This window comes from Anastrepha obliqua, chromosome 5 (genome assembly GCF_027943255.1).
Source record: "Anastrepha obliqua isolate idAnaObli1 chromosome 5, idAnaObli1_1.0, whole genome shotgun sequence".
NCBI classification, from domain to species: domain Eukaryota; kingdom Metazoa; phylum Arthropoda; class Insecta; order Diptera; family Tephritidae; genus Anastrepha; species Anastrepha obliqua.
In genome coordinates, this window is record NC_072896.1 from 84,518,077 (window position 1) to 84,539,437 (window position 21,361).

General features: G+C 36.7%; 1 protein-coding gene across 5 annotated transcripts in view; it reads right to left on the reverse strand.

Moving 5' to 3' along the window:
• The window catches only part of LOC129247832 (protein turtle), a 217,497-nt gene that overhangs the window by 139,920 nt on the left and 56,216 nt on the right, over window positions 1-21,361 (reverse strand). For all 5 annotated transcript variants that reach the window (XM_054887162.1, XM_054887163.1, XM_054887160.1 and 2 more), the window contains exon 3: window positions 2,512-2,794. In XM_054887162.1, the coding sequence (XP_054743137.1) occupies window positions 2,512-2,794 (283 nt within the window). The remainder of the gene's footprint in view (window positions 1-2,511; window positions 2,795-21,361) is intronic.

A 21,361-nucleotide genomic window follows, 5' to 3' on the forward strand; every position in this document is an offset into this window, starting at 1 on the left:
AGATAGCTGTCTTGGAAGGAGGGAATATCAATTGGACCGTTAAAAAGTGAACCGCCCATTGAGGTATGACCAAATGAAGAATGGGAGTGAAAAAAAGAAAACAAGAGAGGTGTATTCGAACTGATATTTGACAGTTTTTCTAGTCTCACCCTATGGATACTCATCGCAGAGTGCCCGGCTAATACCACCTATGCTATCGAGCGTGATGGCTTTGTTGACCTTAGTAGCTGCTTCGAACACCTCTCAGACAACACTGAGCAGTAAGACCTTACAACTTCTCAAGTCTGTGCTTTATCAAAATTTACTATCTCTCAAGCCTGTGCTTTGCCAAAGTTTTGCTCAGACAATTCGTTTGGTGCTCTCATTTCCATCTATGTTCAAATTTGTATAATCGGGTATAGTTAGTTGAGTTTTATTGGGCATAGTGCACTGCGACGTTTGATGTGGTCCATAACTGGAGGTTTCCAATGAATTTGATTAGTTCCTGAAGCTTTTTGTCCCATATCAAGCGTAAGTAAGTGAGTCTTTGCCTTGCAAGAGCTGCATGTTCGAAGAGGATGTAGTTCATCGCCCAGCTCGACCTCGAGGAATTACAAATTCTTTGTACAAAGTTTTTATCGAAGGGGACCTCTAGTGAACTTTTATGGCAAGTTATTTTCTAGAACATTTAAAACCTCTAGGAAGCTTCAAAATGCCATTTTATCCGTGCTCTCTAGAAAAAGGATCAAAGAGACACTTACGTAAGATAGCTACTGGGTTAAATTTTTCCACAAAATTATTCCGCGTAAAATTTTACTCTATATGTCTTCTCTCCGATATGTATCTGAACTCTTTTCTCATTTATTCTACAAATACTTAGGTCAATAATATTTTGCTTAACGTTGCTACGTAACTGTGGCGAGTGCACCTTCGAGAAAAAATTATCAAAAAATTAACAAAAATTTTGTGCCGCTTCAAACTTTTCGTTTTTCGTCATCATCAGGCAGCGCTAAAGCTCGGGGTGAGCTTCATCAATTAGTCTTCTCCAAGTTACACGATTCAAGGCAGTTCAGTTATGTATCTGTCGAAAGTTCGGAGATTTGGTTCATCCTTGATTGGCATTACCCATGACTCATAGCCATACCTCACAACTGGTCTTATTATGGTTTTGTAAATGCTATTTTTAGAGCTGCGCGAGAGTAGACTGGATCTTAATAGTTTCAGGTTGACGTAGAAAGCTCTGTTTGCTGCAACAAGTCGATCTTGGATACTGCCATGAACAGTATTGGCATTTTTTTGAAGTACCTTCAGGTGCTGGTGGTGGAAGTGTTGTCGGTGCGACACAGCTTATATCCAATTAGCGTAAAACAAGCCATTTTGAACACAACTTGTGGAACCACTGCTTTTTATTTGTCGAACCATCTCTATTTGACTATGATTCTGCCTATGTCGTCTATTTTTTTTTTTTTGCAATATGTTTCAAGTTAACCATAGAGAAATCTCTCAGCGTTCCCAGTCTTAGAGCACCTTGACTTGGGCACTCACTCACAGGTAGTAGAAGACTGTCTCCCAAGAATACTCTTAATTGCAGCTTGTACATCTATCTTTGAGCGGCAACCCCATCTTCTTGTCAAGGTCTCTCAAAGGCCACGTAATTTTGAATGGCTGCTCGTGCCTTTCTTAACAACTCGTCACTTCTGGATTTACTGAAATTGGGTCACGTTTACTTTGTTACTTTGCAGGTATTCGTGTTAGTTCATCTGTCAACGGCCCGCTTCGGGATTAGCGAGAAGGTCTACCTTTTGCACGAACCTTTGTTTTACAACTTATGATTCGTTGTGGATGTCCTCTGTCCTGCTTGTCCATGAGCTTTCTCATTTTCTTCTATCTTTCTATGATTCTATGGCTAAATACCCAGATGCGAGTGAAGTCAGTCGTGCGCGCTAAAACATTAAGTTTCTCTTTGTATTACCTGAAAATTTTCGAATTGGTTGTAGTTGACTTTAAAACTATTGGCTGCTTGACTATCTAAAGAAATGCATATTTCCGATAGTTGTTGTGGATGGTTTTTAATTATCCGGAAAGCTTCTCTTATCCCGAGAACTTCTGCATACAAACTTCTATTACAATTGCCCAGTCGAAAGTAGTTGGAAGTTTCGAGGCATTTCGAATATACCTCGCGCCGATGCCGCAATCCATCTTGGATCCGTCAGTGCAAAGAGCAGTTGTATTCTTGCGCGCCTCCAAATGTTCAATAGTAATATCCTGCTGTTTAATAGTAATATTTTCAGGCTTCCTTCCGTCTTTCCACTATATTTACACACCTTTTTTTTATACATTCTTACTAAGCTATGAAACCTTGATTTATATTGTCTCTGCTATACAATGAAGCAAATTTTTATGGAAAAGTAATTGAAATTAAAAAATATATAAATATGATAGTTTATGCTATACTTATCGATATAGGGTGCTTTTACAATTTTACAATGGACTAGTATCAATAATAAAGAGCAGAAATTTTCTTGTACTCACCTAAATTAACATATATAATATCCTCTGGTGTAACACTAAAACGTGGCGGTGCATGTACGTCTAAATGGAACCATGTACCGTTCTTATGCTGCTTGGGATCACGATTTAAAAATACCACCTTACACTCGTACCAGCCTTGATCCGACTCCTTGATGTTGGTCAAATTGAGTGAAGCCGAACCGAACGGTGAGTCCTGTGAGACGCGTGACACACGACCCTTGTAGCCCTCTTCGATGTGTTCCGGATAGCTTTCATACCATATGTAGATAGGCAAATCGGAGCCCTGCTTGTTGTTGCGGTTGTTGTTATGTAGTTTATTGTACGTAGCATTAACATTAAAGTAAATATTTTCAAGTGAAATTCCATTGAAGAAAAAGAAATGTGAAATATATTTTATGAAATTAGTACGACTTGTAGTGTTTGTGAGTGCATACACAAGTAAAAAAGAACCAAAAACAGAAAAAACCGTAAAACGGTAAAATAAAAAACAATGTAATATGTAACTATGTAAATGTAAAACAATAACAAAACTAAAGTGTATATCGAAAATTATTTTCTGTTTTCGCTTTTACAAATAAAAATGAATAAATTTATGTATGTACAAATGTTTGTAAGCTAAATAGAGATTTACAAGTACAAGCGAGTTTGTTGCATGAATCTTGCGCAAAGAGATATTTCACTTAAATGCTAGCACAGGTATTTAGTAACGTTTGTATGTAGCTAAGAGTGGGTGGACTACACTACGTGAATGCATTTGCGGCTAGGGTTAGAATGCAAAAAGCAAAACTCGGACTACAGATCTATGCAAAGTTTTCAAAACACAAAAACACAAAAAAAAAACAAAAAAAAAAAAAAAAGAAATATTATAATAAAAACCCGCACACACATACATAAACAGAAAATTTTTCCAGGTGCACTATTTTGCTAAATTGAAGAGTGGCAAAATATTTGTCTATTTGGAGTAAAGTACACACAGAGATTAAAATTTGCAGTCAAAAATATGCCTTGAAAAATACAAATTAAAAATATCCATGCGCAATATTGAGCTACTAATTTTTGTGTAGAAAAATAGTAACTATAGAAATAGTGGACTAAGTGCATTTAAATTTTGGCTTCTAAAATGAAGATTTTGGCATGCATTCCGACTAAAACTTATTCTTTTTACTTGGAAGTACTGCTCGAAACGAAATGATAGCACAGCAATATTTAAATCAGTTTTAACTATTTTTCTTTTTTGGATTTTAACATTTTTTTTTTTAATTTTTTTCATAAAATTATTTTTATAAAATTTTTTTTATTTTTTTTTTATAAATATTTTTTTATAACTTTGTTTTTATAAAATGTTTTTTATAAATTTTTTTCATAAACTCTTTTTCATACAATTTTTTTTAATATAATTATAAAATCATTTTTATAAAGTTTACTTCATAAAATTGTTTTATGAAGCGTTTTTCATAAAATTTTTTTATAAAATTTCTCTATAAAATTTGTTTAGAAATTTTTTTTCATAAAATTTTTTTTATAAATTGTTTTTTCATAAATTAAAAAAAAAAAATTTTTATAAAATGTGTTTTATAAAATTTTTTTCATAAAATTTTTTTTATAAAATTAGGGGTGATTTGCTAGCAAACCAGTTACGGGTGTTTTCCTAAAAACAAATCAAACTTTCTTAAAAAAAAGATAATTCCGTCGTCTAAATACTCAAATGAACCTAAAGCCTCACTAGTACCAAGTTGCCTTGCAAAATTCTTTCAGCTCGTTTACCGATACCGCCTTTAATATTATATATAGATTCGTCTTGGTGCAAATGCTTCCAAAAGTTTGTCACAAGTCTCGGTGTAGCCATCCATTAGGCCATTGCCGTAGAATAATAACGCTCGAGCTTACTAGAAAAAAGGCAAATAAAAAAAAAAACCAAAAACATAAAATCAAAAAAAAAAACTAAACAAAAAATATGTGCTTTCTGGGCTCCAAAACAGGATAGTATGACCGTCTGCATATTTTCTCATATATTAAAATATTTGGCCCTTTATTGGTTGTTTGGCCAAGGAGCTCGGCTTCTAGTTGTGGCGTGTGTTTTCATTTTGTTCCACAAGCAGAGAGACCTCAAATTTTAAGCCGAATCCGAACAGCAAATTTTTTTTCGTGAGGAACTTTTTCATGGCAAAAATACAATCGAAAATTTGCCACTGCTGACGCGCAAAAAACTGTTTCTAATGTTTGGTGTTCCATGCACGAAGATTTGAATCTGTGCACCTCCGAATGGTTAGTCACGCACCAAATTAATCGGCTACGTGGACCGCCTTCTTTTGTTGCTGATGTGCGTGTTAGTCACGCACCAAAATATATTGTAATAACAGCGAAAAATATCTTTGATACCTCAACTGCTTTAAAGGAATCCGCCAGCAGATATGCCGCGCACAGTGAGCATTTAAAGTGGAAATATTCATCGATAATTTCACCGGTTTTTCTTCCGCCACCATCGATTATTTACTAATGCTGATGCATGCGTGGTACGTTTGAAAGGGCTATGCAATTCGAATGCAAATCGTTTCCACAAAAATGTGTAGCCTTAAATGGATGGCTCCTGTTTTTTTGTACACTAAGACGCATTTTTTTATTTGATGTGCAGTGGCTTGCGATTTAAAATAAATTCGGTTTCATGCTTTATTTTTGTATTTGCCCATTGACTTTTTTGAGTTTTTAATGCATTTTTTTACCCTTTTGCCATCGACTTAAATATAAAAAAGCGCGAGGAGCCACCATCTTTAATAAGCCCACACCGTGGTATCATATTTTTGCATTATTGTAGCTCCATGTGGTAATGTTTATGAATCTGTTGCCAGAATTCAAAAAGAAAGATTTAATTCTAAATTGAATTTAAAAAAAATGGAATTTGCACGAAATCGGTTTTAAGACGTTCTTGGTGTTGGTTAATTTGGCGTTTGGTTTAATTAGAAAAACAAGAGAAAGTTTTTTCTTACAACGGTCACCTCTCGGCTGGCAATGACAAACCATCTGCTGTTTGGAGTGGGCATAAAACTGGAAGTCCTCCCAGAAAAATATCAACACGCCATAAATAGGAGAATTAGCTCGGTCAAGCACCCAATAAAGAGAGTAAGAGCCAATTATATTTTACAGGTGGCGCTAAAGTAATCCTCCTATCAGAAAATGCTAAACATTTTGCGATTGGCCCCTGATGCCAGTTCTGTTTTGACATTTGTGTAGTAAACACATGCGAAATACACGTTAATAAGCAATGTTACGCTACACTGCTCCACAACGCGGAATATTGCTGACTATTTATTTGATCAATAATCGGTCGGTGACTTTGGCACAACGTGAATTTCGTCGCAGATTTCCTCGCCGTCCAACGCCTACTGGTGAAACACTGCACGTTTAGCCGCTCGCCTCGAAGAGACTGGCATAACACGAGATGCTGCCAGGCGTGGCAGACCCCGGAGTAGCCGTTCTGTAGAGAATATTGCTGCTGTAGCCGAGGATGTCATGGAAGCGCCGTCGACATCGACCAGACGACGTGCCACGCAAATGGGTATCAGTCGACGGTCTTTACCGCGAATTTTGGTACATAATTTCAAGATGTTTCCGTACAAACTCCAGACGGTGCATTAGCTGTTAGCTGCTGACCGCCAATCGCGTCTAACATACGCTCAAGCCATCCTTAATCACCACCAAGAGGAAGATGATTTTTCATCAAAAATAATCATGAGTGATGAGGCCCATTTCCATTTTAGCGGGTACGTAAATAAACAAAACTTACGCTTCTGGGGCACTGAAAATCCGCGTGTAACCCACGAAGAGCCATTACACCCGCTCAAAGTCACTGTATGGTGTGCTGTTTTCGCTGGAGGAGTCAACGGACCTTTTTTCTTCGAAGACGTTGCGGGCCAAACGATTACTGTGAATGGTGAGCGCTACAGAGCAATGATCAACGAGTTCTATTTGCCGCAACTTGATGAATTGGGATTGGAAAACATGTGGTTCTAACAGGACGGTGCAACGGCACACACTGCACGTGCCACAACCGATATGCTGAAGGATGCATTTCAAGGGCGCCTAATCTCCCGTTTTGGCGATTTGCACTGGCCAGCAAGATCACCTGATTTGACCGCTCCAGACTTGTTTTTGTGGGGCTTTTTGAAGTCGCGGGTTTATGTCAACAAGCCTCAGACTCTTGCAGCTCTTAAAGACAATATCCGTCAAGAATGTGAGGACCTATCGCCGGAAGTTTTGGCCAAAGTGATGGAAAATGCCATAAAAAGGGGTTCAAATGGCAATCAACTGTGGCGGCGGCCATTTACATGACATCATATTATCGACTTGGTGTAAAAAAAAAATTAAAAGACCAAGTAAAAATAATCCACAAGAAGAATCAAAGTTTTTCATTTTTTTTTTTAAATTACAGCCAAAAAACATGGCAAGGTTACTTTTGCGCCACCTTGTATATATAAGCGTTTTAAGCGCTCAGCATAACCAGCGAATCAGAATATCTTCAAGTAACAAGGCTGAAAAAGGTCCGACCAATTCTTATATTTCTCTTTTGCACTTATTTTTCCCGTTTTTCTTAAGCTGATTGTAAACAAAAAAAAAATTAACATGGCGGATTGTTTAAATATTTAAAACAAAAGATGCGATTCAACTGCCAAAGGCTTCCAGTCCGATGCAGCTCAACGTTTCTACTAGTTTCGACTACTGCTTCTTCTTATTGATTTCTTGATGAAATTTATTAGTTTTCATATGGAGTAAATGCGCATTTCCGTCAGGGGGTTAGGTTGGGATAAATGGCTGCCCCTGTGGGAGGCGGACTTGGACAAACATTTAAATATATATTTTGGATAAGAGGATGACGACCAAAATCAAGATTTCAGAATTACACTTAATTATTTATTTATTAATATTCAATGGGCTATAAAATATTACTTGAATATCAAATCTTTTACTTGAAATTTTTCTTAAAATCCGTTGAATCTTGGTGAAATTTCGTGGTACTTTTCTAAATTTTTGCAAAAAACAAAGAATTTAACTTGGGTTTAGGTTGTTTTTGTTAGACATAGAGCCATAATTTTATAATAAAAATATGGAAGGTTCAAAAGGAAAAAAGGAAAACTGGTCAAAACGTTGCGTGCTATCGTTTCTTCGTGGGCTATACAGATAAAAAAACTAGCCTATAGAATAAAGTCCTGGCAAAACATTTATGAAGTCCTAGGTTTGATAACGCGTATATGAAATTAAAGAAAATATATTTTTAATCTTAAGTAAAGCTCGAGGGCTGGGTAGGTGGAGCTATATACTCCGAACATCTGGGAAGTTCTTTCAGTTTTCGGCTCCCTGACTACTGTAGTGTCTTTCAGGCTGAATTGAGGGCAATAATGAAAGCCGCGCTGCTGGCACAATGTGATGCGATATCCGGAAATGATATCTACATTTTCACTAATACCCAAGCGGCGATAAAATTCCTCACAAAACAGACGACAACATCCAAGGTAGCCATGAAATGCCACACATCTATTAACGAGATGGCTGAGTCATTTCGCCTAAGGATAATATGGGTTCCTGGTCATCGCGACATTGAGGGTAACTTCAGAGTCGATGAACTAGCGAAAATCGGCACCAAATTGACCGATGAGTACATAGACAATGACATAGGGATACCCTTACACACATATAAGCTACTCATTCTTGAAGAAATTGTAAGGAAAGCAAACGAAAGATGGCGTAATGAAGCCACCTGCAAAAGCGCCCGTCAACTGTGGCCGACTCTAAATGTTTAACACACAGAATTGGTGCTAAGCCAAAATAAACACAGTCTTAGTAGACTGATCTCAGTCATAACGGGGCACTGCCTAATAGGTAGACACGCCCAAAGGATGGGTGTGCAAACACATGACTTTTGTACATAGAAGTTGTCTAGATGAGGACGAGGAAGAGACAGTCTCGCACCTACTATGCCACTGTGCTGCTCTATCCAGACGTGGGTTTACTACTCTGGGTGAGCAATTTTATAATGAGTTGGAAGTTCTGAGTTCTGCAGAAATCAGAGATATTCGAAAATTTTTTACAAAGCGCACACTGGTTTTAGGAGAGATAGGGATAAGCACCCCACGCGGCATCACAATGAGCTATGAGCCTGAGTGTGCCTCACAAGACAACCGCTTCAACCTAACCTAACCTAACCTATCTTAAATGAAGTAAAAAGTTCCTAATACTTGTTTTTTTTATATCAAAGATGAGAATATTCAAAACATGGCCAAGGAAACAAATTATCTAAAATCGAAGAGTGCAGTCAGCTTCTTCACGCCTGCAGCTTATTAACTAGAATTTAATGAACTATAAAACGGCGTACCCATTTTTTTTTATTTTGATTAATACTATACCAATTTTTCTTTTTAATTCTGAATAATAATATTGATGAAATTTTAGCATTTTTTTAGCCACACAGAGAGTGGACATTAAAAATAAAATTAAAAATACAAAATAGTTTTTTATGTTTCTATATTTTATGTATATGGCTCCAAATGTTTTTCTAGCTGCTCTTAAGGTTGTGGGGCATGGAACAGATAAGTGATCACATCCCAGTCACACTCGGTAGTCTCTATGAAGGGAATACTTCTTTAATTTAACTGAAAAATCTTGTCATCACTCTCACTCGAGTGAGTAAATTACTGAGTCAGAAGACAAAGTCCACTTGCGAAGCCAGATCGTCTTCACAGAGGAGATCATCAATTTTTTTTTGTTCTAACATCACCTAATTTTTAGTGCAGCATAACCAACGAACTTTCCCATAGGCACCAGAGTATTGGTTTTGATCTTCAAATGAATTTCACCAGTTCAAGTCTTCCCTGCAGGGTACTCAGGCACACTGCGTTGAATGTATGCATTTTTGCATTTTTAAATTCTTATTTTTATTTTTACTTTTTTTTTTTATTTTTATTATCATGTATGCACGTACAATTTATAACCCATGCCAGCTCAAGTGTGCTCAATTTTTTGCTCTTTTGTACTTTTTTACGCATATTTTAATAAAGCAAAATATTTTTACTTCACTTTTATTGCAGGGAATTCCATAAATGGAAGAGTGGGTGATTGCACACATTGTTTATTAATTCAATTAAATCAGTAGAAAAATTCATGACATTTTTTAGGTAAGTATGCAGTTACGTACTACGAGTGCAGATACGAGTGTATGCGTGAGCTCAACTGCGCCATTCGAAACTCAGCTGCAGCCACAAAAGTGAGTTCTTACATTTATGAAGTGTTGTATCAATACTTTTGCGTTAATTTAAATGCATGATATGTGGAAATATTTTTGGAATCACTGCAAATTTCTGCGTGCTAAAAATGGAAAAATGCCTCAGTCGACTTAAAAACAAAGCGAGTTAATAATACACAGTCGGTCTTCAAATTGAGAAGTAGTGAAGCGGAAGCAGCAAGGTATGGAGGTTACGCAGTGTGAGATAATACCTCTCATCTTAGTGAGAATGTATGCACTTTTTTTTCGAAACGATGTCGAGTAAACAGTCGTGCTGGAAGATAACTTTGTCATATCTCCTTTCAAACCGAATTTTGTATGCATTGCTCGGTTCAAAATGTATTGGTTCACTTGTTTATGAACTAGTTATATATAGTTTATTATATTTCGTGTTTGATCGCCAAGGTGGAAACATGTCTAAGGACTTTCTTCTTTCGCATGTCAAGTGAAAGCGTTCTCTAAGATCTTCTGCGCTCAGTGACAGAAGAAGAAAATCAAATCTTTCCGCAAATGGTGAAAATTTGGCATAAAAATTGCAACTCTTGATTGCGCCTAAACTTAGCAAGCAAGACGAATGCACTAAAGCAGTGTTGCGGTTATGTTAAAGAATGCTTACAAAAGTTTATATTAATATATTAAACCTGTCTCAAAGTTCTGCTTGACTTTTGAAAATTTTTTTCTTGCCGGTAATAGTATTTCTTCCATATAAAGAATGCTCGACATCTGTTTTATATAGAGAAAATTCACAACATAGTCAAGAAAAAAAATTATCAAAAATCAACAACTACATTCAACTACTTCATCCTTACAGTTTATTTACTAGAATTTCAGGGACTATACAACTGCGTACCCAATTTTTTTTTTTTTTAATTCTGATTAATAAGTTTGAAATGTTGATACAAGTGTTAGAAATTTTTCTATTGTTGTTTTTTCGTAAAATTTTAAATTAAGATTCTTTGTCAGATAATAAGCTATACTTTTAAGCAAAAAGTAAAATATAATAAGATATAAAATTTGCGCTCACACCCTGTTTGGGTGTTTGGCCAAGCTCCTACTCCTATTTCTAGCACGCGGCTTGATGTTGTTCTACAAATGGAGGGCCTACAGTTTTAAGCCGACTCCAAACGGCAGATAATAATTGTGTGAGTAGCTTCTTCATGGCAGAAATACCACTCGGAGGCTTGCCATTGCCTGCTGAGGGGCGACCGCTATTAGGAAAAACTTTTTCTTTATTTTGGTTTTTCACGGGGATTTGAAAAAAAAGTATCAAAAAGCAAGGAGTGCACTCTGCTACTTCAAACTTGCAGTTATTTACTAAAACTTAATGTATTATATAATTCCGTACCCATTACTAAGTTTGAAATTTTCACCAATTTTCTATTTTTTCTGAAATTTAGATTTGTGTGATTTTTTGTCAAAAAATAAGCTACGCTTTTATAACAAAGAGAAAGTACATTAACGACAAAATAAATGAAAAATAGTCAGATATATATAAGTACATAAAATATGATACGAAGTCTGAAACATATCTTTTTATATCGCCTCCCTAAAATTTAATTAACCGGCATGAAGTAAAATACTTGAAATTTCATATTTTCAGATTTTAAATTTAGAAAACTGATCACATGAAGCGCATAAAAGCGTCATCAATTACTGAATATGTATGGAAGAAAAAAAAAACAAAAAAACAAAGAAGAACAAAAAAAGAGAAAAACTTAAGTGATTTGAGCAAGCGAGAGCACTTTGCCATTTAAAATATTTTGTAAATTGAATAAGTTGAATATGTGAAGTAAATATGAATTTACCCCGCTTTAGTAGCTATGTAAATGGCTGACTCTGATGTAAAATAGTCAATATTCAATGAAATTCTATTTTCGTTTTTTGAACATTGAAAAATAATAAGTTTAATTGGGCGACGGATGAATGACAAAATTGAGAAATTTTTTTTATTAATACTTTGAAATTCGAAAAAATTGGCTTTAGTAAAAGGTTTTATGCTGCTGACTCTATTTATAGTTGTGTTTCTTTGGACGAATTACAAAATTAAAAACGTTTATACCCACGACACTTCGAGTGCAACAGAGTGTACATGTCGTATATGCAACATGTAGGCTTTGTAACAAAATACGTAAGGACGGCTAAATTTGATTCGAACCAAACTCTATGCAGCCGGGCACATTTTAGAAAAATGTTCATGTAGGTTGGCTGAAGATTTTCGGATGGGTGCCAAAGCACCTGAATTTCGTTAAAAAAATAAGCACTTTGATATCCCCTAAGGCATGATTTCCAAAGCTGAATCTTACCCAGCAGTCGTCAAGCGCATCATTACTGGAGGCTCTACCCAAAGGTTTATGAGTGCGACATGTAATTCGAACAAAAGGCGAGTGAGCGGAGAGCTCCGAATGAAACCAGATTCGAAAAAAACCACATCGTTTTCAGTCAAAAAACGAATCGAGCATCGCTTATGGTTTTATGGATTACGTGATTAATGGCTAATCCACGAATTTTTGTCGGAAGCTCAGACAGCTAATAATTAATATTATTCGGGCATCAGGAGGCGTTTATATGAAGCAGTTCGCCAAAAAACGAGAGAATTTGCAGAAAAACAACTCGAGGATTTTGCACATTGCTAACGCACCGTCACACAGTGCCTTCAATATTCGTGATCAAATACGAAACGAGTAGCAGCCAACAGCCATCAAATCCCCCTGACCAGTGATTTTGTTTCTGGTTGATCGAGTCAAAAAAAAAAAAACCCTACGGGGATCACGTTTAAGCAACCAAAAGGAAGTAATGGGAAAAATCGAAGGCGGCTCTGATGGCTATACCGAAAATAGAGTTCCAGAAATGTTTCGAGAGCTGGATGCAAAGCTGGCATAAGTGCTTTGCAGTTGATGGGGAGTACTTTGACGGTGATTATATCACTTTTGAGGAATAAAACTAGCATTTTGGATTTTCTGAATATATTACGGAAACTTTTTAATAAGGCTGGTAGGTATGCGTATATTAATAATTACATCAGAAGTAAATAAGGTAGTCTAGTGTAAGTGCACTAGCCTACCTTCCCAGAGGTTGTGAGTTCGAATTCCACCGAATTCCATAACGCGCGTACCTACTTTCCCTGTTTCTAAAAAAAAGTAAAAAAACAAAAATCTCATTTTTCAATCCCAAAAACTTATTCTTTCCATCCTTACTCCGCACAATAGTCAGCGCATTATTTGCATTGTGGCTGCTAAAACAAGCGAAAACAAACAATTACACATTCCATCAGTGGCACCATCAAGAGGAAGTGAGCAACCGCGGTAATAATGCAGACACTCCACTTTAGCGAAGTCCTCAACCATCTGTGGCAGAAAAATTTGAAACAAAGATGGCGCTCCGAGCAGCCAGAAGGCGTTGTTCCTAAGCAATGACAGGTTGCCACTATTTAGGCCTGGAAGCGGCACCCAGCCTGTCAGAAATCAGAATAGGTGAACGAAACCAACGAGGTCCTATGCTCCCGAGAGGAGTTAACAAGGAAAAACTAAAAAAAAAAACAAAAAAAAGAAAATTATGTTGCTAAAACCAAGTATCAATTTAGGGTATCCCTTACTATGTTTTTAGCGAGATATACGCATTCACCAAAACATAGGGTAGGCACGCACCATTTTCGAAAATTTATTTGCATCGTAGTTCCATTCCTGGGTTCATCATTTGCACAAAATTTGTGTAATCAAATTATAATTTAATATAATTTATGACGATTTCGGCCACTTTCATTCCAAGCTACTTTGGAAAAAGTGATATGGGTTTTATTGACAAATGTTAATTTTTGCTGGACTTATCGTATTTACGGACGAGTATATCTGTCTGTATATATATATATATATATATATATATATATTTATGTATTGATGCCTTTATCGTGGTATTACATAAGCAAAGGCATGCGTGCGCGGCTATAAAAAGTCTGAAATTCCGTTTAAAAATATTTTTTATATATATATTTTTTTTTCAATTTTAATTGATTTCCGAGCTGTGCAAATATCCGTTTTTCCTGTTAATTTTTGCTTATATATAAATTTTGTTTACTTAAAAAATAATTATTTTCCCCCATACCATTGGCCTCTTGAGCGCTCTTATGCAATCCCATTAAAATTTTTGTTTAAGCTGCTACTTAAAACTTCGAGTGCTCTTCCACCTGCTCCCTTGCTTCATACCGCCTGAGTGCTAGCTGCTGCTTTGTGCCACATTTTGGTTGTTTTTATTTATTTTTTGACACTTAGAATATACATTAGCTTGACAAGACTGCAGGTCAAAAGTTTTGCCTGATAAAAATGTCAAAAAGAAGTAGCAAAACAAACACACAAAAACGCAGGCAACAAACCAGCAGCCAGCAGTCGAGATACCCGTGCCATCTCCTCTGCTTATTTAACGGACACACGACATGTGTAGCTAACGGCAAACCAAGCTCATTTTGAGGTTAGCTAATGCTGATAGAGGGAAGTGTGTATAATTCTGAATTTTCGCTTTTTATGCGCCAGGCGGACAGAGGAGTGTTAGTGCTGCTACTTTGTGAGCAAAGTCAAGAGTGTTTGTTTTAGCTGTCAGTGTGGTTAGGTGTTATGAACTGTATGAATGAAAGGCGATTATATGACAATTTTCTTTTGGTTTTATCATTAGTTGTGAATTGTGCATTTATTTTACTGGCACTGGCGTTTGGCATAAATTTTTGAGAAACTATTTGCAATTATCGCTTCACATGCACACTTTAATACAATGGATTATGGTAATTCTGCCATATTACATAAGTATTTATGCATTTTCAATGTGCACCAACACGAAAAAAGGAATACATACACACATACAAACTGCTCTGGACGCCGCACAAAAAGTCAATTGGCTTAAGCAAATTCTTGTAAATAAATAAAAGTGTAATGCCATTTAAAGCCTTTTAATTTTTGGTCAAATAATTGCGCTTATATTCATTCGCCAACAACAGCCACGCCAATTGTAGTGACGCTCACATGCCGCGGTACACCATGTCGTATACGTGCTCTGCTCTGTTTTGCTTGCATTACTCGTTTATTGTTGCCATGGTCGCATAACTTTTGCTTGCCTGCTTGCTTACAAACACTCTTCGGTATGCGGTCTGTGGTATTTTTGGTTTTTTTTTCATATATCTATTTGAAGTTTTTCACAGCATTTAATGGCTGTGCGCTACAGTGCGCGTGTGTGTGAAGGAGAGATAACATGTGTTAAATTTGCTAGCAGAATGATCGTGGTTGCCATAGTTGCTGGCCAGGCGATTACGATAATTTAAATAGCTTTTTTACGCTTTAAATGCGATTTTGCGGTTTTTAGTTTAATACTTGCGCCAAGAGAATGGGATTGTGTTCTTGTGTGTGTATAAGCAATGCCCCTGCAAGAATAGGTTTTAGTGATGAATTGGTTATTTTTCGTTGAATTCAGTACCAAGACTAGTTTGATGGGTTTCTTTATGTAAAGAGAGTTAAGAGTGGGATAACTTAGAACTGGCGCTAACTTTGAAAAACGGATTAAGTAAGAAAGAAATTACAAAACAGAAATTATAACACATTGTCTCCTAGGTCCGTGGGATAACAGTCGCAATGGTTATGTGATATACGAGTCCATTAGGTACGTTTCATTTGCCGAGGAAAATCGGTATTTTAGATGCATGCCAGGCAACTGTACTTGAGAGAGGTATAAATTTTGTGTTCTGCCAAGGGAGGGCGGAGTAGATGCTCTCTGCGAATGCCCTTTGTACTGAGCCATTAGGAGTCGTGGGGACGTGGGGTAATCACGTAAAAAATCAGTCCAAGTTTCAAATTTTATGTAAATTTCAAAAAAATTCCAATAATTTTCAAACAAATTTTTAGAAAGATTCCAAGTATGCAGGATTATATATATACAGTAGATTCTGTTTTTATGCGGTATGTACGTTCCGCAAGAAACAGCATAAAAAAAGCCACCAGTTCTATAGTAAAACTATAGATACGTTCCATAGACCGCATGAATCTGAAATAATTAAATAAAATCGCATAAACAAAAAATTGTGTTTTTGAAAATTATATCTTTATTAAAGAAACGTCATAATCGAAAAATAAATTTACATCCACAGAAATAGAATCAGACAATACCCGCATGTTACGCGTTCGTTTAGGATTTGGCGTAAAATCACTTCCGTCACTACACGTCTGATCTGGATGTTGATGCAGGCGGTTCCATACTTTTAGGGTTAGCATTTTTGATGTAATCTGTGATAAGTTTTTGCTTAGCTGGTTTAAAATCTTGTTTATATGTACAATTCCCGATAGGTCGACATGCATTTTTTAATTTTTTTAAAAACCGCACTATTTCAAAACCGCATAGAAACAGAATCTACTGTATATATATAATTGGCGCGCACGCCCTTTCTGGGTGTTTAGCTGAGCTCCTCCTCCTATTTGTGGTGTGCGTCTTGATGTTGTTCCACAAATGGAGGGACCTACAGTTTTAAGCCGACTCCGAACGCCAGATATTTTTATGAGGAGCTTTTTCTTGGCAGAAATACACTTGGAAGTTTGCCATTGGCTGCCGAAGGGCGGCCGCTATTAGAAAAATGTTTTTCTTAATTTTGGTGTTTCATCGAGATTTGAACCAACGTTCTCTCTGTGAATTCCGAATGGTAATGACGCACCAACCCATTCGGCTACGGTGGCCGCCAATAAATTTTAGTATATATAATAAAATGTAAGATCTGTGGAGGGTATGATATGAGTGATGTAGTCTCCATCCGATGGAATGTCCAAATGTTAAGTCTGTATGCGCGTATCTTATTAGACTTATCCACAAGAAGCTTAGCGATAGAACGGTCGCGGCAAAGTGGAGCGGCACGTCTCTCCGCCGGCAGGTGAGCAGAGGCACTCAGCAAGGCGGTGTTCTCTCGCCACTACTCTGATTTGTTGTACTTAACAACTTGCTGGAGGAGCTGGGGAGAGGGGCTGCAAGGTGATTACTTACGCAAATGACGTGACACTTATTGTGAGAGGGAAGTTTTTAGATACTCTGATGAAATTGACGCAGGGTTATATGAATCTAGTCATGAAATGGACTGCAAATTACCGTCTTTCGATAAATCCTCTGAAGACGGAGCTCGTCTTATTTACGAGCAAGAATACTTAGAGTATTTCTCCCTTGAACAGCGGGCGCTCCGCTGAGAGTGAAGTACCTTAGACTTATCCTTGACAGAGGTCTTACCTAGAAGCCCAACATTGAGAAGAGAATTAGGAAGGCAACAGTCGTCTTGTATGGTTGCAGAGGCGCTATTTGCAAAATATAGGGCTTCTCGCCTAAAGTTACGCCTTGGATTTATAACACAATTGTAAAACATGTAATGTTGCTGTATGGAGTCCTTGTCTGGTGGAACCCGTTGGAAAGGATGGCTACAGTTAAGAAGCTGCAGAGGGTCCAAAGGTCTGCCCTCATTGGAAACAGTGAGGCGCTTCGTACCACTCCTAGTCTCGCGCTCAACGCTATGCTACCGATGCAGGCACCGCAATCAGATTAAGGTGCTCGGGCTATATATATAAAGAAGCAGTGGATTGGTTACTCACTTCGGCAAATTACCGTTAGGGATGTAAATATTTACTCCAACAGCCAAGCGGCAATTAGGGTGCGCTATTTGTGCGCTTGAAATTATTCGGGGAATGCTTGGTTTCTTTCTCGATTGGGAACATGCGGCACTGTTTACCCTAGCCACCAGTTTAGAGCTGTATGGAAATTTTTATTCTGCATGACAACCTCTAGGCGTGCACATATGGTATGACGTAATTTTTCACGTATAATTGTTAGGAGGCGTATTTAGAATAAAAATAGGAAAGCCTGAAGGAATTTAAAATTTTCCATATTTTATTTTCAAACAATATCTAGGCGCGTCTTTTGAAAAATTATTTATAACAAACATGAATTTAAGTAATATTCGTATGATATTTTCTAACACCAAAAACATATGAAAATTTTCACTCGCAGGTCGATTAGGTAAAATAGAAAAATTACTCTCATTATTTGCGGTTTTTTTTTTTCAAAGCAATTGTGCCCATTAACCCAGCTGGACTTTGTTGCAATTGTCATTGGCGGCGTGGCGAACATTACCTCATCATTAACACATATTTGTATATTAGCCATATTTATATTTTTGCATTTGCAAATTCATTTATGCCACATTATTTATTTCTCTTCTCCCATAATTTAAAGGTTTTCTGCGCTACAGATATATAAATAACCATGCGGATAATATTGCTGTGGTTGTTGCTTCATATTATTTGCCTTTAATGGCACGAAATTTTTTTTGGCCCTAATGTGGCTTTTACTTTTAGATACTTTTACGCCTCTTTTATTTGTTATTTATATATTTTCACGATTTATTGTAATTGCATTAGCGAAAATTTATCGCCTACAGGGATTAATGTTTTATTTATTTACCCTAAATATTTTATAATATTTTTATTTGTTGCTTATTTAATGCCGATACAAGTTTTGCAGTGCGGGTTTCGCTTTTTATACTTTTTTGTATTAAATTTTTTGCGGTCTCATTATCTTGTGCTTTTATGTATGCTGTTGCAGAATGTAAAAAAAATCATGAGTTATGTATTAGTTGTTGTTCGATATGCTAAAAAAATGGTAATTTATTCTAACACTAAGTCCAATAAACAGTTTTGGTTGTGCGTTTGTGTGGCCTCAAGAGAGGCTTATGAGAATCAGCTGGCCAAGTTTTTGCTTTAGGGCGATTTGAGCGACAAGGCTCGTTTCAAAAGTCTGTGCAAAGTCAAAGAGATGACACTACTGCAGTAAATTTAATTGAATTTAAAAACTTAATAAACTTAATTTTTCATAAAAGTTGAAGGATGTGTTTCGAATTACTAAAAAAAAATTGAAATTCGGGCCTAGACAATCTCTTCTCAAATAATTTACGAGTATTTTTAAATAAAAACTTTTAATAGTTTTAGTGGTCGAAAATTGGAACCTGTCGGTATTTTTGAACAAAATTTGTCGAAAAATCCCACACCCAATTTCAGCGAGGTCGGTATATTCCAAATGCCAAATACATTCGTTTGAAATGAGAAAGTCAAGTCACTTTCTTTTCCTTTTACGACAATGCACAACTTCACGCCTCAGTACTTATCGTCGCAAGATTAGTGGAAATGTGGTTCCAACTCTCTTTTTTCTAGACTTGGCTGCTTTAACCTTCTCGGTCTACTATTTTTCCCCTAATTTGAAGAAATACTTGACGGGAAAAAGGTTTTATTCAAACGAGGAGGTGATTGTAAAAACGATTGGGTATTTCTTAGACTTGGACATTATTTCAGAAGGGATCAACAAACTGAAATAGCGTTCGACGAAGTGCATAAGGCTAAAAGTGGACTATGTCGAAAAATGAAAAAAAGTAGTCTAAGCCGAAACAATCAAATAGATTTCAACTTTGCACCGACTTTTCGTGCTTCACTTACGTAATTTTGAAATTTTCTTCAAATTAGACGAAATTTGTCAAATGAAGTGACCGAATTTGAGCTAAATTGTACAATTCTGTCTATGTGAATTTCATTGTCGAAATAAAGACTAAATTTTCTGAAGCTTTAGTACGCTATATCACATGAACTGAATATTTTACTGGTCTTCTTCCGACCTTCTTTGCTTCTCGGCTAAGCAAAATTGTCTTAAAAAAATATTTTTGGTCTTGACGAAAATTTTAAGCTAACTCCAGGTAGGGACGAAGATACATTTAGAGCGTCCGTTGATCCACTGGAACTTATTTTTTCACTATGGGTTTCTTTTTGAACCATTCCGTTGCTTTTATGAACGAACAAAGCTTCGCTAGTTTTAGATGTGCAAATTAAACCAGCCAAGTCTTTATTCATATACAGTAATAAAATACTCGATGGATTTCCAAAAATTTAGCCCGAATATTGTTTACGACCTACAAAAGTTTTCTTGTGCCAGCCGAAGTTGTTTTCAAACACTTGGGAAGAAAAGGTTAAAATATTTGTCGGAGTGCAATGGAAGGTCAAGAAATATATGTACAATAAAAGATCGTGTGAAATATTTAAGTGGCGTATTGAGATATTTAAGCCTCCATGACCTTAGAGGCCCATTTAGACCCTCACTTCGGAAAATTTCTTAAAAAACAGATTTGGAAATTAGTTAGAGGATTAAATTGTTCTAAAAAATTATTTCGCAAAATTTTGCTAGGGATCTTCTGGAGCAAATCCTGCGTGTTAGTTTTGTTCGTTGCACAATTTTATAAGGGATATGTTCTTAAGAGCTTCAGAACTTGAAATCATAATACAAAATAGAAATATAGTTGGAATGATTTTTTTTTTCATTAAAACTGGTAGATCACTTCATGGCATTTATTTTTTGAACTTGATATACAGTATATATCGGTCGCCGCTGCGGGATACATGCTTAATTCGATCAGCTCAGTTGTTGATTACTTTTTCCAGTAAATCTGAATAATAAATTTAAGTTGGCCCGATGGACAAAACTGATGTTACCTGTCATGCCCGACCGCATGTCGTAGATCCTCCTATCAATAAGCAGAAAGGACTGCAGGCAGTTGGGTGGACTGATGATGGGCCACTTTCTGTGGGCGAAGCACTGGGAAAAGGTAGGCATCCCAGACAGTGCACTCTGCCCACGATGTGAAGAGGAGGATGAAACGGCGGACCACTTTCTATATGTTTGCCTGGCCTTCGCTCGAATCAGGCTTGAAGTCTTTAGAACTGATGTGTTAAAAACGACCACCTTGGCTCCTGGCTACCACAAAATCTACACAAATTTCTTCGGAGGTCGGGTAGATTTAAAGCAGTTACAAATTAAAACTGGAACCCAAGTACAGTACAATGGACTTCATTACACTTCTATACATGCTAATTGTCCAAAAGAAAAAAAGAGTCCAATCAGCAAAAAAGCGACGGAGACGATATTCATTTGGGTTCAGTACTTGCACGAGCCGTATTTTATAGGCACGTAAGCTAAGAACCGTATGTTTGTTAAAAACATAGTAGAAGGACAAAGGCCAACAAGTAGAGCAGGGCGACGAATCGACATTTCCTTTTCTTCTACAACACTTCGCTCTAGGAACTTCGCTCTAGAAACTTCGCTCTATGAACTTCGCCACGAGATAAAGTAAAATTCAATAGTTTGGCAGCCACTCTTCTGGCGTTAAACGATTCATGATGACTTGCCCAACCTTACTGAACAGAAATGTTAGCACAGTTTATCATTCTCAGATGTAAGATAATAATTATCGATATCGATAGCTCACATGCAGCTAAAAAAATCAACCGATACTGAGCAACAAACGTTCAAAGATTTTGAGAATGACTGACTTAAGACTTTAATCTTTCGTGTACATATGACCGCTTTTACCGGCTTTGGGTATAAAGACGACCCTCACAACTTTCCAATTTGTTGCTACATCATTAAGCTTTAAACATACCTCGAAAATATTCTTCAGTCTTGGTATTACTAAGCGTGAAGCTTTCTGTATCATGGAGGGAATGTTACCATCTCGTTAAGCCGATTTGAAAGATTCAAAAG